Below are 20,461 nucleotides of genomic sequence, written 5' to 3'. Positions count from 1 at the left end.
CATTGGTCGAAAATGCTTAGCAGCATTCTTCTGGATTATTACATTCTGTGCTCAAATCTCACCAAGGTCAACTTTGTCTTTCATCCTTTTGCGGATGATAAAATAAAGTACCAGTCAATTAATGGGGCTAATATAATTAACTAATCCCTCCACCTACAATTGCTGGCCTTATGCCAAAATGTGAAACCTAAATTCCCACTGAGGTCAACTTTGTTTTTCTTCCTTTCGGGGTTAATGAAATAAATACAAGTTGAACATTGGGACCAATGTAATCAACTAGCCTCCCCCCCCCCCCGCACAAAAATTGCAGGCCTTGTGCCTATAGTAGAAAGGGCTATTATGGTAATTTTGAAATATAGCACAGGAATGAAATTAAAAAAGAATTAGGAAAGAACATGACATGCATTTCACAGGCAGTTAGAATGTTTGGCTACTAATTACATTGGAATGGCTTCAAAATTAGCGACAATTAATGCAGTACCTAGTTAAATAAAGTATAACAATTTATTCCAAATATTAATTAGGTTTCATTAAAATTACTAAATTTTTATATATTTTTAACAACAAATTTATAAATAAAATAAAAACTTACAGCCATATTGCACCAAAAACAGAAAAGCAACTAACACCTCAATTGTCGTAATGATTTGAAGGTAGGCATATGGCTTTAGGAAACCACATTTGTCACGCCATGAACATTTGAACTCAGCAAAAATCTGGGTGGTCAGCATTTTCAAGATCATACCTGCAATGAGAAAGAGAGATAAGAAGTAGACACTAACACAAAGGGACATATTCGTCAAGCTTAGTATCTTCTCTCTTGTGAGACGAATTTATAGACAAAAATCATTTAGGAGCACATGCACATCATCATCATCGTCTAACGTCCGTTTTCCTTGCTGGCATGGGTTGGACGGTTTGACTGAGGTCTAGAGAGCCAGCGGCTGCACTAGGCTCCAATCTGATCTGGCAAGGTTTCTACAACTGGATGCCCTTCCTAATACCAACCACTCCAAGAGTGTAGTGGGTGCTTTTTACGAGCTACCGGCACAGGAGCCAGTCAAGTAGGCCTGGCATCGATCACGTTCAGATAGCACTTTTTACGTGCCACTGGCATGGGAGCCTGCCAGGGGACACAGGCATCAACCATTTGCATATATATGAATATATCATCATCAATTAACATTCCTTCTCCATGATAACATGGGTTGTGTGGTTCAACCAGATCTGATGAGTCAGAAAAGACTGAGTTAAACCATCTAAGTTCAATTATCTTTAAAGCCATTTGTAATACTGCTTTCTAATTTTGGCACAAGGTCAGCAATTTCAGGGCAGGGGATAAGTCAATTACACTGACCTCAGTGCTTGACTGGCACTTATTTTAGATGTACGTTACTGGTCAGGTGATACACTACAGAAAACAAAGTGTCTGAAAATCTAATTCTAAAACTTGCTTCATTTTAAGAATAAGATGGTCATAAATTTTGGGTTTGGATTATTGGTTAAACCATATTCCTATACAGTGTTTCTTTAATAAATTCTGTAAGAATAAACTTCTAAATATTTTACAATATTTTTTTTTAAACATGTGGAGACCCGAGGTGGCCAATTCGTACAAGGGAGATTAATCATCTCATCATTATATTTGGTGGGATTAAATTAAATGTCTGAATTTGGAATTTAGGAATGAAAAATAACAAGCAGAGAACACACATATTCATTAGCACACATGTAATCTTCCAGGTTAGATTCAGTTAAATTTTATATTCAAAAAAAAGAAAAGGTAAGGTATCTAAAGGAGTTCATATTTTTTTTTTAAATGGTAATTTATTAAGTTATTTTAGGTGTTCAATCTCTTAGCTTAATTTTAATGCACTTCAAATTTTTTTAACTGCTGAACTAAATTATTCCTAATTTTCAATTATAATATTTTTAGAGTCTATTTCTTTTCTAGGACTTTTACTTGAAAAAATTTTGATGAAAAAAAAAATCAGGTGCAGGCGTGGTTGTGTGGTAAGTAGCTTGCTTACCAACCACATGGTTCCAGGTTCAGTCCCACTACGTGGCACCTTGGTATAGCCTCAGGCGAACCAAAGCCTTGTGAGTAGTTTTGGTAGATGGAAACTGAAAGAAGCCCTTCATGTGTGTGTGTGTGTGTGTGTGCATGTGTTAGTGTGTCTGTGTTTGTCCCCACCACCATCACTTGACAACTGATGCTGGTGTGTTCACGTCCCTGTAACTTAGTGGTTCAGCAAAAGAGTCCGATAAAGTAAGTACTAGACTTACAAAGAATAAGTCTTGGAATCGATTTGTTCGACTAAGGGCTCCAGCATGGCCACAGTCAAATGACTGAAACAAATAAAAAAAATTATAATTTTGTAAGTATTTTCTTTTATTTGTTTCAGTTATTGAAGAGTGTCCGTGCTGGAGCCCTGCCTTCATGTCAAACAGATTGACCCAGGTCGTTATTTTATTGCTGATAGTTGAATCTACATAGGTGCAGATAGATCACCTTTCAGAGTGAAATTTGAATACAGGAAAGACTGGATAACAGAGGCTTGTGATAGATAAGGACCAAGAGATTTCTGTCTCAAGGAAAAACAGGATGTGTGGTTTACATGTTAGTGAGACATGTGTAGGCTCTAGGTTAAAATGGGATTCACAGATATTATAAAAGATGAGACAGAATTGTCCAGTAAGTTTAGTGTTATTTTTTAACAGATATTTAAGGTAGTGTGGAGTATGTCAGAAGCTGATATCATGATAACTCCATGTTAAGAATCTGAGCTGAACTCTTATAACAGGGCACTCCACAAAAAGGGCACTTATGGGCATTAGCCCTTAGCATTCAGATTTCTCTGTCAAATATAATGCTTATTTATTCACATTGATATGAATTAATCATGCATTACCTTGTAACTTTGAGATTTCAGTGATGTGATTGTTTATTTTTAGAATAATATTGTAGGGTAAGTGTAAGAGGTTGGATCTGGCCAGTTTGAAAATGAAACAGGTAGATTATTTTGGCCAGGTATGGTTGATTTAAATGCTTAAAGGGTTAAAAGCAGAATGATCGCCTTAGCTGTTAGGCTAAATAACAACAATAAAACATTGTGATGAACACAAACAACAGAAAATAATTTAAGTGGAAAAAGAGAAAAAAAGTCGTTAGGTAGTAAGTTACATACCTATTGTTACACATACTGCTGGTATATGACGCTTGTACAGCATCCGCTGGGAGAAATCGAGGTAACCAGAGATGTAAATGTAATGATGTTGGATGTAGATGTAAACATGGAGAGCTACGATGAATGTCCATGTGAGGATTTCTGAATATGTTGCAATCGATACTGGGTCGGGCTGACACGTGGTACATAACCAAGGATACAGGAATGTTATTAAACACAGTGTGACCTTCAGAACAAACATAAAAGTGAATTAAATAACATCATTTTTTGTTTTTTTGTTTTTTTTTGAGAAGGGTAGATTTAATCTACCTCAATAATTAACTGCTCATTACTCTTTACTCTTTTACTTGTTTCAGTCATTTGACTGTGGTCATGCTGGAGCATCGCCTTTAGTCAAGTTAATTGACCCCAGGACTTATTCTTTGTAAGCCTAGTACTTATTCTATCAGTCTCTTTTGCCGAACCGCTAAGTTACGGGGGATGTAAACACACCAGCATCGGTTGTCAAGCGATGTTGGGAGGGGACAAACACAGACACACATACACACATATATATATATGTGTGTATGTGTACATATATACGACGGGCTTCTTTCAGTTTCTGTCTACCAAATCCACTCACAAGGCTTTGGTTGGCCCGAGGCTATAGTAGAAGACACTTACCCAAAGTGCCATGCAGTGGGACTGAACCCAGAACCAAGTGGTTGGTAAGCAAGCTACTTACCACACAGCCACTCCTACACCTATTTAATTTTTTATTATTTCTCACCCACAATTCTCTTGGCAAAAAGAAAAAAAAAATTAAAAAGTAAACCACCCTGAGAGATCTGACCAGGAAGAGAGACAAACATTTATTAAAAAACAACAGCCATCAAATATCAGATATTCACATTCAAATCTGACAGAGCATATTAAGAATGAATAGATATATAATTGTTTGGATTCTTGCTGTTCTACGTGCACCTCAGGAATTATTATTTGCTTGGCAGACAGTATGCATCAGCATATAATTTGTTTGCTGATTCCAATAAACAAGAGCTTATACTTTTTTAAGATTCATCAGTGTGGTGAGGTAGCTTTGACTGATGAGACACACAATGAGGTTGAAACATCATGGCAACTCCAAATCTCCTTACACTAGTAGTATATGGCATGTAAAATGAACATACATCATCTAAAAGGATGAGAAGTTCTCTGATGACAAAAAACAAGTGGTCAAATATCCACATTCAAATTTGCCAGATCATATTAAGAATGAATAAATACATTGTTCAGACTTGTACTGTTCTGCATGCATCTCATGAGTTATTTTTGCTTTTGTTTTTGTTTTGTATGAGGAAGAAGAAAAGTCCTTATGAACTTTGCAGAGCCTCAGAGACAAGAAGGTAAGTACTAGCAATGTTGAGGGTAGCAGGTGAAAAAAACATATCAAGAAATAGAGTTTCCCTCAGGCCAGTGACCTTGTCACTGTTCTTGCAACAGAATAGACTCAAACAGGCACCTATGTCTAGCACTACCACTTCTGCTACAAAAATGGTTTTACATTAATTATGGCACAAGGCCATAAAATTGCAAGAATAATAATCCTTTCTACTAAAAGCACAAGATCTGAATTTTGGGGTGGAGGGGACCAGTTGATTACATTGACACCAGAGTTTCACTGGTACATTTATTGACCCCGAAAGGATGATAGGCAATGTCACCCTCAGAACATAAAAACGGACAAACTGCCACTAAACATTTTGCCCTGCATGACAATAATTCTGTTAACTCACCACTTTGACAAGACTAATAATACTATCCAATCAAACAAATCATCTACATTACATTACTGCTACTTATTTTAGGGGCTTTTGGAATAAAAAAAAATCAAAGTCACTCAGTCACAGCTGGATTTCATCATAAAGGATGTAATTAACCCTTTTACTACCAAACCAAATGAAGCCACCTCTGGTTTAATGAAATGAGAGGGTACTGAAAAGTTCCTGGTTTTAACAGTATAATGAAAGGCCTGATTGGAGGCTCAAGCTTCCAAGTTCTTTTACAGGGCTTAGAAAAACTGAAGGACTGCTGCAATAAGTATGTGAATCTGAGAAGGGAATATGTTGAATAAAATCATAATTAACTGACCCACCTGTATTTTCTTTTACCCAAAACCAGGAACTTTTCAGCACCTCTTCGTACATATTTCCTATCTTAAATTAATCTACGTTAAAACCATCCAACAAAATTTTGCATTAATTTATGTCCCAAACAACGGCTTAGGATTTAGTAAAATAATTGTTTTATTATTTAACTCAATACTTAATTTTTTTTTTTTTTTCCCAAAATTAATTGAAAACAAAGCAGTTTATTTCAACAGAGACATGATGAGAAAAGAGTTAACCCTTTAACATTCAGATTACTCTGTCAACCATGAAACTTATATATTCACTTATAGGCGCAGGAGTGGCTGTGTGGTAAGTAGTTTGCTTACCAACCACATGGTTCCAGGTTCATTCCCACTGCATGGCACCTTGGGCAAGTGTCTTCTACTATAGCCTCGGGCCGACCAAAGCCTTGTGAGTGGATTTGGTAGACGGAAACTGAAAGAAGCCTGTCGTATATATATATATATATATATATATATATATATATATATATATATATATGTATGTATGTATGTGTGTGTGTGTGTGTGTGTGTGTGTGTGTGTGTGTGTGTGTGCATATGTTTGTGTGTATGTATTTGTCCCACTAGCATTGCTTGACAACCGATGCTGGTGTGTTTATGTCCCCGTAACTTAGCAGTTCGGCAAAAGGGACCGATAGAATAAGTACTAGGCTTACAAAGAATAAGTCCTGGGGTCGATTTGCTCGACTAAAGGCGGTACTCCAGCATGGCCGCAGTCAAATGACTGAAACAAGTAAAAGAGTTAAAAGAGTTACACTGTTTTAAATTAATTATGCATTACCTAGCTTCAAGATTACAATGATGCAAATGTTTACTTTTAGAATGGCATTGTTGGTTAGGTGCAAGAGGCCAGATCTAGCCAGTTTGAACATAAAACAAGTAGAATATTTTGGTCAAATATTGCTGTACTAAATGTTACAGTTTCAAATAATGCAACAACTACCATTTATGCTATGCACCACACTTACGAGGAATTTTTATATAGACAAAAGGCCTTGAATTTAGAAGAGAAGAGTTAAATGAATCATGAGAAATTATTTTTCTTAATGATTCCTCAGAAAAATAAAAGGAAGACAACTAGAGAGGAATTTGAACAGAAAACACAGGAGGGAGACAATGGATAATGTATTCCTGGATAAGCTATGTCTGAATAAAATGAGATGGTCGTGACTAGATTGCCTTTTGTCACAGGTCTGCTCAGTTAGGTTTGACCTAGATCTAGACGACTACAATAATTACATACTGTAAAACATTTTAGTCTTGTGATAATACTAATCCTTGACATTGATAAAAAAAAAAATATCTTAGTAACAACAAAAATAACTTTACACAACACAATACAAATATAAGCAGGGGATGGGCTGAGTCATAAACACACATAATTCTTATGAGAATATATTTCTAGCATTGCCTTACAATAAATTTAATTATTTATTTATTTTATTTATTGCAATTGGTGTAGGCGCGGCTGTGTGGCTAAGAAGCTTGCTTTACAACCATGTGGTTTCAAGTTCAGTCCCATTGCACGGCACCTTGGTTAAGTGTCTTCCACTCTAGTCACAGGCTAACTTAGGAAGGGCCACTCTAGTCTCAGGCTGTACTTAGGGAGTGCCACAAATACCAAAATACCTGCTAAAGCACAACCTAAAAAGTCAACAAAGCTGAAAACTTATTGGGGTAAAATTATCATGAAAGGTGAAGCAAGTGGCTAATTATATAGTTTACTAGCAGAAATACCCGGCGTTGCCCGGGTTAAAGAGAATAATGAAATCTAAAAACGTCGTCTAGACTACGCAACCCTCAACTGTTAGTAGCTACGATACCATATTTCTACATTAATAACTCTCCAATCCATGCCAGCATGGAACATAGACATTAAGTGGAATGCTAGAAGAAAGTCTTCAACTCATATGTATATAAAGTAAATACACGTAATTCAGAAACATGTTTTCTGTATTTTATTTCGTAACCAAACAAACAGGTACAGATTATAAATAATGAAAGGCCAATTTTGGTGATTCATTTGACAGCGGTAGTAGAGAGACAATGCGATGATAAATCTGAGGTTGGATCTTGAAAGTTTGGATGAATGCTGCCTCAGTTAAATCTCTTGTGGTTCCAAATGATGTCATCTGTAGTACAGCGTCGTATTGTCTAATTTTATTTTGCAAATGCTAGGAATCTTGGTCAGTTGATGATAACAGTTTCTTCAATAGCTCTGGAGGTTGGGGATTGTGGAATCGTTGGGAATGTTTTTAACTTTGGAGTTATATGTATTGCTTGAATTTCTTTGACATATGAAATATATGTATTTTCACTGGGTTTGTAAAAGAGAGTTGTGTAGTTCTCGAGTTTTAGGGATTCACACAGACACACAGACAGACAGACACACATTCTCATCTTTATATATAGATATATATATACACACACACACGCACCCAAACACACGTATATATATGTATATCAATATAAATATATGAAAGTCAATGAAGTTTCGTAAAAGAAGGTGATCATGTACATACTTTCTTGCTGTTTTGATTATAACACTTCGTTGTAAACAATGTTCCTTGTTTTCCCTTGTGGAGCATATGCAAATAGGTTTTATTTGCTGCCCACTCTTGAGCAGCCAACATACAGTTGTCCATGTGAGAAGCAGGGCTCTTCCAAGAGAAGACCAGCTACAGACAGTGCTCATCTGTTATGTTCGGGTTAAAATTTCATCAACATCAAAAATATATGAATTTTCATGGGAGTTATGGCCGTTATGCATAGAATATAATTTCCAAATTGCAGACAAAATTTACAATCGATAAATGTCTTAGAACAACCAGTCTCTCATCTGGGAAGGCCTTGAAATCAATGTTACCAACTGGGGACTATGTGTGTCGCAGTGATAATAAAAAGACTCAAAGGAGGTCTGCAACGAAATAATTTTACTCAACACTTTGCAAGTGAATCAGTGGAGGCAAAGATGCGTCTCATTTACTTGACAATTTATTCACCACATTGCAGAAATCACAATGTAAGTATATCTGAAAGGGTAGTCTTACCGTTGAATTACAAATAATGCTCATCTGTTATGTTAGGGCTAAAATTTCATCAACATCAAAAATATATGAATTTTCATGGGAGTTATGGCCGTTATGCATAGAATATAATTTCCAAATTTCATAAAGATCCATTCAGTACTTTTGACGTAGTTTTGGATAAGAAAACAAATGACTAATGTGTGTATTTGTGTGCATGTGTATGTGTGTGATGGGTGTATATATGTATAGATATCTGTATGCATGTATATATATGTATATATGTGTACATATTACATGTACATCCATATATATATATACATCTACACATATGTATACATATACATGTATGCATATAGATCTATATCTATATATATATATCTATACATATACGTGTACATATACATCTATATGTATACATATATATCTCTCTCTCTCTCTCTTTCTCTCTCTCTGAAAGTATCTGTCATTACAGTATCGAAATGTGATCGTTTCAGTTAGAGGAATAATGTGTACATATACATCTATATGTATACATATACATCTCTCTCTCTTTCTCTCTCTCTCTCTCTGAAAGTATCTGTCATTACAGTATCGAAATGTGATTGTTTCAGTTAGTGGAATAGTTTCATTTTTAAAGTGAAAGTATTTGACATGAGTGTTTTTGTTTCACTTTTGACACGTAATACTTAAATAGTGGAGGAGATATTATGTTGCCGTGGGCTTGAACTCTGCAAGAAGTTAAAAATTTTTTTTGACTAAAACACAACTGGAACCCTAAGTAAGGCATCTGTAAAATTTGAATGAAATTGGTTGCGTAGTTCTTGAGTTTTAGGGATTCACACACACACACACACACACAGACAGACACACATTCTCATTTTTATATATATATATAGATAACAGGGGTTTTCAAACTTTTTGACATGCAGACCCCTTTATATTTCAGGCTTTACCTTAGGGACCCCCTTATAAACGCTTATGAAATTTATACATAAATATTTGCTTAAAATAACATATATTTTTACATTTATTTATTTAACAGTATTTAACAAATAGGTTTATTGTCAATTAAAAGATTTCGATTAAAAAACATATATAAAATCAAATTGCCCATAAAAAGTATTTGCTGTCTACGGAACCCCTGTCTTGTCCTTGCGGACCCCCTGTGGTCCGCAGACCACAGTTTGAAAACCTCTGGTTTATAACATATAAACATATATAACCAGGATCTGCCTTATGAATTTCTTATGCTTGGTGCTGAACACAATAACAACAACAAACAACACATCAAACAATAACAACACATCAAACTTGTGTTATGAGACTGACATGGTAGTTCACACATACACACATGAAACTTACCAATATAACAGCTTGCAAGAGAGCTGCCCATAACGTTTTAATAGTACGATAGGGTGGTTCCACTTCATCTGTAAACACGTGGAGACGGTCGGTCATGTTGTCAGATTCAGAAGATATATCAGAACGGAAGAAAAATCCCTAAAGATGAAAAAAAAAAAAAAAGCAGGTAAGTAAAAGAAAAATTTTTTTTTTGATTAAAGATTCATAAAAAATATTGTAAAGTTTGTACATAAATTGTTTTCAAAATTTGGCACAAGGCCAGCAACTTCAGGGGCAGAAGAAAGTCGATTACATTGATCCCAGTGCTTAACTGGCATTTGTTTAATTGATCCCAAAAGGGTGAAAGGTAGAGTAACCTTAGTGGAATTTGAACTCAGAACACAAAGACAGATGAAATGCCACTCAGCATTTTGCCCAGCGTGCTAACGATTCTGCCAGCTTGGCACCTTAAAAGCTTGGACATAAATTACTATTAAAGATAAAATTTTGTTTATTTAAAAAAATTTTTTTTAGATATCATATAGGTGCAGGCATGTAATATAAGTGTAGGTGTGGCTGGGTGGTAAGAAACTTGCTTCCCAACCACATGGTTCTGGGTTCAGTCTCACTGCATGACACCTTGTGCAAGTGTTTTCTACTATACCCACATATATACGACGGGCTTCTTTCAGTTTCCGTCTACCAAATCCACTCACAAGGCTTTGGTCGGCCTGAGGTTATAGTAGAAGACACTTGCCCAAGGTGCAATGCAGTGGGACTGAACCCGGAACCATGTGGTTCATAAGCAAGCTATTTACCACACAGCCACTCCTACGCCTATGTTTATCAAATGATTAAGTATTGACTTACATCTTTTTAATTAGTTCCACTTTAGGATCATAGATATCTACATCAGCGTGGCTATGTAGTTAAGAAGTTTGCTTCCTAACTGCATGGTTTTGAGTTCAATTCCAATGGGAGCATCTTCAGTAAGAGTCTTCTATTATAGCTCCAGACTGACCAAAATCTTGTTAGTGAATTTGATAGATAGAAATTAAAGGAAGCCCATCAGAAATGTCTGTGAGAGGTGTCCCTTTGTTTTGACATCACATGATAGTTGTGAGCAAATGTCACTGTCAATCAATTGGTGTTATTTATTCCCAATCTGCGTAAGCATGTCTGGCTATGGAAAAATATTAACCTGTCTGGAAACCGGTGAGGGCTGGTGACAGGATGGGCATCCAGCTGTAAAAATTTGCCTCAATGAATTCCATCAGACCCATGCAAACATAGAAAAGAGGACAAGGTGACGATGATGGTGAAGACGACCATCATCATCATGATGGTGATGATGATGATGGTGGTGATAGTAATGATGAAGGTGGTGGTGATGGTGTTGATGATGGTGGCGCTGATGGTGGTGGTGATAGTGATGGTGATGGTGATGGTGGTGATGGCAGTAATAATGGTGGTGGTGATGATGATGAAGCACATTGTTTCTGTCTACCAAATTTAACTCAGTCGGAGAAATTGGTCGACTTAGGAAGAGACTGCTGGCTAAGCTGCTAAGCTTCTACAGACTACAAGGTTCGTTCTAGTTTCTATAATGTTAAACTGATGAAAGAAATATATATATCTGAACAGGAAGCTGGACTACACATCACAAGTAATGTTACTCTTAATTAATTAAAATAAACTTTCGACTTATGTCATGTAAATTAACTTTCAACAACTTCCAGACAGGTTCCCCCTCCCCACCTCTCCCGTCCTTCCACAAATACTGCTTACCAAAATATAACAGAAAACAACCTGCCAAAACAAAATTGGAATCAATGGTCATTCTGGTACTATTCAGATCTATAGATAGCAACAGAGGAAGCCAGCCTTTTGTCCAAAAGAATAATTTATATCTGATGCTATAATGAATATGTTTTTTTTTTTTTCACAATAAACCAATAGTATAGGCACTGACATTGCTGTGTGGTAAGAAGCTTGCTTCCCAACCACATGGTTCTGGGTTCAGCCCCACTGTGTGGCACCTTAGACAAGTGTCTTCTATAGCCTCGGGACGACCAAAGTTTTGTGAGTGGATTTGGTAAAAATTGAAAGAAGTGTGTGTGTGTGTGTGAAGATGGCAAGCTGGAAGAATCGTTAGCACGAAATGCTTAGTGGTATTTCATCTGTCTTTACGTTCTGAGTTCAAATTACCCCAAGGTCAACTTTGCCTTTCATCCTTTTGGGGTCGATTAAATTAAGTACCAGTTGCATACTGGTGTTGATCAATTCAACTGGCCCCCTCCCACCAAATTTCAGGCCTTGTGCCTATAGTAGAAAGGATTACTCTATTGTTGGAAGTTCTACATGCATTTATTACATTTATAAATACAGAACTAGCAAATGTCAGTGGTACTTATTTTCAATCCTAAAGCAGAAATGTAGGAAGTGTATATGTGTGTATAAACACACACACACACACACACACACACACACACACACACACACACACACACACAGGGCCAAAAGTCATGCACCTAAACATCTGACATATTTATATAACGTTATTATCCTTCAGTATAATCTATATTAAATGAGTTTTAATCTCTTGGTGTGTGTGTTTTGGCCCATCCTATATATATATATATATATATATATATGTATAAAATATACAAGAAAAAGGGCAGGGAATCGTCAATTAATAATAGAATTAATAATTAACAATTTATTATGTATGTGTATATATATATATATATATAGTTTAATGTACATTGTACAGATGGAGTACTTTTTTTCTTGATCTTACCTTCACAGAAAAGCAAACACACACACATACAAACATATGCATAAATACACACACACACACACCTTGTATGCTTCATGGCAGTTTGTTTTTTTTTCAGTTTTTATAACTACGTTTTCAAAAGAGGACTATAGCTATCTGATAGCATTATTCCACATTAGTTGACTAAAATAAATCAGAACAGAGACACTAGCTATTCACCGAGCTGCTAAAACACAATGTAATTTATATCGGACCATTAAATAAAATAATCAAAATGAGAAGCAGTGGGAGGAAACTGGGGGTGGTCTGCATCAGTAAAAATTATTCAGTGATATCTGGATGATGTGGGCTGTAGAGAGTCCCATGGCATACAAACTTAACCAAATTTCATGAACTTTATCAAATCAAAAGTCAAGGATTAGGTTGTCATAAATTTGTTCATTTCTTTCTAATGTTATTTAAATTCACATAAAAACTATTTTTATTATAGTGTTTTGTAGTTTTCTTTTTTGTTTGTTTTTTTTTTAGCTTTTCTCTTCCTCAACAAATTTTGTTTATCACTTTTGAAACTTGAATAAATTTTACCTCCTTTCAGACAGATAATGACGAAGTACCAAGTAAAGGGGTGGGGAAGAAAAAAAAATGAATATTTTCAATACCGCTTTCATTCAAAGGTTCCAAAGCTGCATAAGACATTTGTGGTGTGTACAGAGAAGGTGCTAATACTGAAAGAACTACATAGAAACAGTCTCCATGCTTCAAAGAAGGGAAATTCAACCTCACAAACTCTTCGTGTTCCAACCAGCCTGTTCAGTTCAATGATGATTGATTGAACAAGTTTATCCACAAAGATTTGTACCAACCCACTAAGGAAATGGCTCAGTAGATTGGAAATGCTCATGATATTTCTGCTGATGACCTTGACTCAATGGCCAGTCCAACTGCAATCTGGCCACCAACACGCTGTGCTTCTTCAATGTGACCCTCACCTTGCCATGTAGCTAATTTGACCAAAAATACCATTCAAAAGTTTGGCTGGGAAATTCTACATCTTTCTTGGTCACATACCAATAATCTGTGAGGAATTTCGTTCAATAATGACAGGGACTAAATTTCGAGGCAAGACCCAGTGGTTTCTATGGTTAAGGCATTGACAAGCCAGTAATTTATGAGGAAGGGGTTAGTCAATTACATCTCAACCTCAGTACTTAACTGGTGTTTTATTGTATTGACCTTGGAGAGATGAATGAAAAGCTAACTCAGTGGGATTTGAATTCATAATGGAATGGAATGAATGTAGCAAAGGAGCTCTAATGAAGGTTTTATTTGTTTCAATCATTAAACTATAGTCCTGCTAGGGCACAGCCTTGAAGAATTTGCTGTGTTAAAACCAAGCAAAAACAGAATTTATTTAATGAGGTACCCCTTAAAACATTACCTGAGGAGATGCACCTGTGCCAAGGGATGCACCACAACCAGTTGTACAATATCCCACCCATGAGGGATCAATGCAGGATGGGACCAAAATGATTGTTGTGAACAATAAAGTTTCTCATATATTCTATTTTTTGTCTATCATTTGTTTTACACACACACACACACACACACACATGATGGACTTCTTTCAGTTTCTATCAACCAAATCTACTCATAAGGCTTTGGTCAACCCTTTTGTCAGCCCAAGGCTACAGTGGAAGATACTTGCCCAAGGTACCATGCAGTGGGTCTGAACCCAGAACCATGTGGTTGGGAAGCAAGCTTCTTACCACACAACCAGGTCTAAAAATATATACATAGTGTGTGTGTGTGTGTGTGTGTGTAACTGCATAAAATTGATGGTAACTATTAAATAAAGGTAGTGAGATGGCACAATCTTGAGTGACATTTCTTCAAGCTTTGTGCCCTGAGTTCAGATACTACTGAGGTCAACTTTGTCTTTCACCCTTTTGAGGTCAATAAAATAAGAACCAGTCAAGTACAGGGGTTGATGTAATCAATTTTCCCCCTCCCCTCAAAATTGTTGGTATGTGCCAAAATTAGAAGGAATTATAAAATAAATAAATAAACCAAATAAAAACCGAAGGAATACCAAATCTGAACTATATTCTAAATCATATCCACTCGATTAAAGAACCAAATATCATAGAACATGCTCGACATTGATTTTTCCCCGCTTCTAGATTCCATACTATTCATGTATTACAAACATGTCTACCTACCTTTAAAATAACTCCCAAAAGATTAATCCAAAGAAATCAATACCAACATCAGAGTCATTACCAAAGTCAATAAGTCACCAACCATCCTGTCACCCAGCCAACCTATATCTGGTCTTTCAACAATACATTTCCTACTCCATTCATTATTTCATTTCAAACTCTGCCAATTGGTAAGTCTCTTAATTTACTACATTTAGTAGCAAGAATCTCCAATACAAGTTATTGGGATACCTTGGATACTAGTACTGACTCACCAGTAAAATTCCTGGCAAATTCTAATGAAATGGGGCAACGGCAATGCTTTGCCAATGTTGATCATTCTGATCCTCTCTTTTAAATGTGAGTAGCCATGTGGATCCTCTACAATAAGAACCAGCTCTGTCCTCTTCTCTGATACTTTAACCTTTCATCTCCTAGCATAAAGGTAGGAAGTGCATAGTCCTGTGAGTTGCCTGGCAACCTTACTAGTCATAAGTGGCACAAAGAAAAAAAAAAAAAAGGCATCCAGAACATGCTGTAAAGTGCTTTGCATTAGGAAGGGCACCCAACCTTGGAAAATATGCCAGAGCAGACACTGGAGCATGATGTAGTCCTTAAATCCATCAGAACTGGTCAAACCATCCAACCCATGCCAACATGGAACAAGGATGTTAGATGATGATGATGATGATGACTAAAGGTACAAAAAAGAAATCATCAACACAGAGACAGGAAAGAACTATAGATTTCTTGACATGTCATTAAAAAGGGGGTAGGCAACCATCATCAAACCAGAATCTTACTGGAAGATATGAGACAACAGAGAAGATTCTGAGATGCTTTGCAGTGCTAATAGTTAAAGCAGTCTCTTAAAGACACTAGAACAATTTGATTTCTCTCCAGTTAAGAATTACATTTCACAGAAGTGTTCCTTACTCTTAAAACCATCCTCGTGGGATTAAATATGTGCAGATGTGACAATGTGGTTAGAGGGTTCAATTCACAACTATATGGTCTCAGGTTCAATCCTACAGAGCAGCACTTAGGGCAAGTGTTTTCTACCACAGGTTCACATTAAATTTAGTAGACAGAAACCATGTGGAAGTCCATAAGGACAGTTGCTATCCTTGTGTGGAAGATTTAATCCATCACTTATTTTAACTCCACAACCATCTAGCCCCAGATGTCTTTAACAGAGACCACTTTGTTACAAAATTTGGGGCCAAGTCTGTAGTTTGAAAATGGCTTCTTCCCACTAATTTTGGAGGCTCTCACATTCTTTCTCTGACTAAAATATTAACAAAGAAAAAACATTTTAAGTGAAAATGTAGCCAGCAGCTTTGTTTATCAACTTTCTGTATTAAATTAAAGGCTAAACAACACCCTAAGGGATAAAAATTACTTTATTTGCAAGCTTGAATTGGCAACTATCATATTCAAGTAAGAATTGAGATACTTGTCAATCATTCTTTTCTTTATTAATGATATTTGTATGCAAATTAACAGCTGTGGTGTATCTTGACTGGATATTTAATTTTTGTATTTGGTTTGCAAGTTTCTTGATGTGAACTTATGTGTTGAAACAGATTTTGTTGTATCTTGAGAGGGTCATTACACCAATAACTAACACATGCACTGGTTCTATTTCACTTTTACTATTATTAGTCAATTGCTTAACCATCTAGCCAGTTAACTAACCAATTGTTTACTTAATCATTCAGTCAGCCAGTCAGCTAGGTTTATCAAAGTCCTAGACCTGAAGAAGACCAGGAGTAAGGAGGGCATGTCATTGATGGGGTCAAGATTGGCAATGAATGAACACTGACAAACTTAGCTGATTGATTGAGTGATTGACCAATTAATTAATCAAGCAATTGATTAGTTAGTTAGGTAAATGGTTAACCAACTAATTACAATCCTTTCTATTATAGGCACAAGGCCTGAAATTTAGGGAAATGGGGGTGGGGATTAGTACTTATTTCATTGAGCTTCAAAGGATGAAACGCATAGTCAACCTCAGGGGAATTTGAACACAGAACATTAAGACATGAAATGCTACTAAGCATTCTAGAGATTCTACCAACTCACCACCTTAAATTGACTAATAATAATAAAGAAGTGAAATAAAGTTAGTGTGTGTGTTCATTATTGGCACAATGACCCTTCCAAGATACAAAGTAACTGACTGTGTTGTTATGCAAAAGAATAAGTAACCTACTGTAGACCAACTCACAATAAGGAATCAAGTCTACAAACCAATTTCAATTTCTGGCTGAAACTAGTTCATGTCGTTTATGACACGGATGAGAAATTACTAAACATCACATAAGTTCATTTCCTTCTGTGCTAAAAATTACCATACGAAAACACGGAACATGTTGTAAGACTATGTTTTTGGAGGGGTGAAGACTGGAAACAAGCAACATGCTCATTTACAACTATCAAGATAAGGGTACACACAGACATAGACACATCATAATCATCATCATTCAATATCCATTTTCCATGTTGACATGGGTTGGATGGTTTGACTGAAAACTGGTAAGCCAGGGAGCTGCACCAGGTTCCAATCTGATTTGGCATGATTTCTGTGGCTCAATGTCTTTCCTAACGCCACTAGCGTAGCCAGAGATGGGGAAGGGGCATTCCACCCCAGGCAGCACTTTCCATCCTGTTGTAGGCTATTGCTGTAGGCAATATGTGATTTTTGCAGGGTCCAGGGACGGCAAACAGAAGGGCTGCCCCAGGTAGCACACACTATAGCCTTGCTACTACCTAACGCCAACCACTCCAAGAGTGTAGTGGGTGCTTTTTACATGCTACCAGCATGAGTGCCATTGATGTGCCACACGTATGTGTGGCACATATATAAATATATATATATATATATATATAGGGGGAGAATTCACAAAAAAAAAAAAAAAGACGAAGACAGGTGGTGTAGACAATAAACAGATGTATTAGTATAACACTCAGGAAATGAAAAAATCTTTAACATTTCAAGCCTATGCTCTTCCACAGAATGGAACACAGAAAGAAACAAGGAGAGAAAAAAAATGTGTAGTGGCTAGCGATCAATCATGGCGAATATATTAAATATATATATATATATATATATATATATATATATATATATATATATATTCTCATTTTGTCCTGTTCTGGTGTGTTGCGAAATTTTTCTGGAGAACATTATTTTTCTTTATGGTTGGGTTGTTGAGGACCTCTTTCTAGCATATTGGATGTCCACCTAGTGGTCATCCCTTATACATGTGTAATACAATTTTTTCTGAATTTTCAGATATTTTTATATGCTAGGCCACTTGGTTTTAAATTGAATTAATATTCAATTTATCCCCCTATCTATATAAATATATATATCTATATATATATATATATATATATATATATATATATATATATACACACATACACACAGAGAGAGGTTTCTTTCAGTTTCCATCAACCAAATCCACTCACAATGGTGGTAGCAAAGCATACTTTTTGATCATGCATCTATGCTACACACTATTTCCTTGTTAACATATAAAGCTATTTGTCCTATCACTCTCTAGCATTTTGTTCTCATAATGTGAGCCCACTTTGAAAACCAATTATCCAGCTTTCCTTCTACTGTCTACACTTCACAATGTCTATACACTCACTGGTACATTATATCTAAATTCATATGATCACACCTCATCTCACTCACTCACTCTCTCTCCCCACAGACACACACACATCAATAACAACAAAGATCTCTCTGGCTGACTTAGTAAAATGGTTTAAATTATGAGTTCTTTAAAGAAGCAGCCTATATATGGAATCTGTAATCACTTTGAGTGTTACAAAAAGTGAACAATTTAAAGTGAGAGGATGAACTAATGGTAAAGTATTTAATGCTATAAAAACAACTGCTGCAACTTCAGCAGTAGTCATATCACATGACAGGCCACGTCAAATTATATGGAAAAGTGGACATTGAAATGATGACAATGGTGTGTGTGTGTGTGTGTGTGCACGCGCACATAGGAAATTCTTCAAGCACTCCTGTAAAATCAGTCAGCATAAGAATCTAAAAACTTTACATATACACCTTCTACTGACACTAACCTATTTAGTGGATAGGAAAGAAGAGCAGAACAGATGAAAAGGAGAAAGAAAAAAAAATCATCTAGTTTATTCATCAGTCTCCAAAGACCATAATTCAAATCCAGTAATTCTTTCAATTGCCTTCTGGCTAAGATCAAAGTGTCACCAAAACAATTAAGATCCATGATGATGAATACTATCAGTAGCAATCTTTTAACTTCTGCCTCAATCCATCAATGTCACAGCATTGTCTTTGCACTATTTCTCTAGTCATGACAGCTATAAATATAGATCATTGTCGTTTTCATCATCGCTGACATCATCTTCATCATGTTTTCATCATCATCATCAACCCCTGCTGGACACTACTGTTTCAGGGCCGTTCCATGGTGTATAAGGAACCAAGATCACATTCCCTGCCTACCCCCTACCACATCAGGTCGCCAGTCCATTGTAGAGTTACTCATTTACAGCCAAGTGGACTGGAGCAACATGAAATGAAGGGTTTCACTCAAGAACAAATGTGCAACCCCATCGAAACCACAATCTTGTGACCATGAATGCAACATCCTAACAATTGGGCCACGTGCCTTCACAGCACGTCAGCACACATGTAATTATGCAGCCAAAGTTTACCATGAATTAACAGGCATAATACCAAAGGTATTACTGTCTTGGATATCTCATGTTTTTGTCCAGCTACAATTACATTGTTCAATGGAGATAGCATTTTTCACACAGAGGGTGTGACGAGAGAATTTGGTACTTATTTCCAGCAGCAATATCTCTAAATGTGGACTAACTCTGTCTGTGATGTCCTGTCCAAGCTACATTAACATGGCAAGACAATAGAATAACAACAATGGTGGACAAAACTATGACAACTACACTAGTAGGCTTCACATGCAGTGTAAAAGCTCTCTGATAAGTCACAAGGTCTATAAATGATGACAGATGTAACCGCAGAATAATGTTTATAAATTTTGACAGCCGTAACCACAGAACAGCATTTATAAACAATGACAGTTGTTAACTCAATACAGATGTGTTTATAAAATAAACTAGATTAAACCAGAGTACAACAGTTTAGAAGTAATCACAGACATAGCTGTGTGGTTAAGTTGAATTCAATTGCAAGACTCTTTCAGAAAATATCTTCTAGGTATGTCAGTAAAATTTAGTAAATAGAATCTTATAGGAACTATCAACTTCATATAGCTGAATACTAAATTTATACTATTTCCCAGTTTAACAATACCACCTAAATCCTTTGGTGTCTTAAACAGAGTCTGTTCTGGTGTAAACATTTTGGACCAGGTCTCCAATCTGAAGATAACTTTCTCCTCACCAGTCAGCAAATCCTGAAAACTGACTTCCTTTTCCGCTAAGGCATTACATAAAAGAAAGCAAAACTATCATTTAACAACTACTTTTCTATGCTTGCATGAGTCAGAAAGAACTTCTTAAGGCAGATTTTCTACGCCTGGTTGCACTTCCTGTTGCTAACCCTCACCTGTTTCCGACCAAAATAATATTTCTCTGTGATCAGACATGTTTTTGTTTTTTGTTTATTTATGGAAGACTGGAAATGAACAACACTGCTTGTATGACAATGATGCTCATTTACAACCATCACATAATAATCAAGCTAAGGCTGCACAC

The 20,461-nt window shown here is 36.2% G+C and overlaps 1 protein-coding gene across 1 annotated transcript in view; it reads right to left on the bottom strand.

The window, feature by feature from the left end:
• Nucleotides 1-20,461, bottom strand: part of LOC106868350 (transmembrane protein 192) — a 46,782-nt gene that overhangs the window by 11,504 nt on the left and 14,817 nt on the right. The window contains exons 2-4 of the mRNA XM_014913564.3: nt 9,752-9,889; nt 3,189-3,414; nt 593-745 (exon numbers count right to left, since the gene is read on the bottom strand). Of these exons, the coding sequence (XP_014769050.1) occupies nt 593-745; nt 3,189-3,414; nt 9,752-9,889 (517 nt within the window). The remainder of the gene's footprint in view (nt 1-592; nt 746-3,188; nt 3,415-9,751; nt 9,890-20,461) is intronic.

This window comes from Octopus bimaculoides, chromosome 5, assembly GCF_046866305.1.
Source record: "Octopus bimaculoides isolate indiv1 chromosome 5, ASM4686630v1, whole genome shotgun sequence".
Lineage (NCBI taxonomy): Eukaryota > Metazoa > Mollusca > Cephalopoda > Octopoda > Octopodidae > Octopus > Octopus bimaculoides.
The sequence above is the reverse complement of the archived record's forward strand: the minus strand, read 5'-3'. Positions and strand labels throughout refer to the sequence as shown.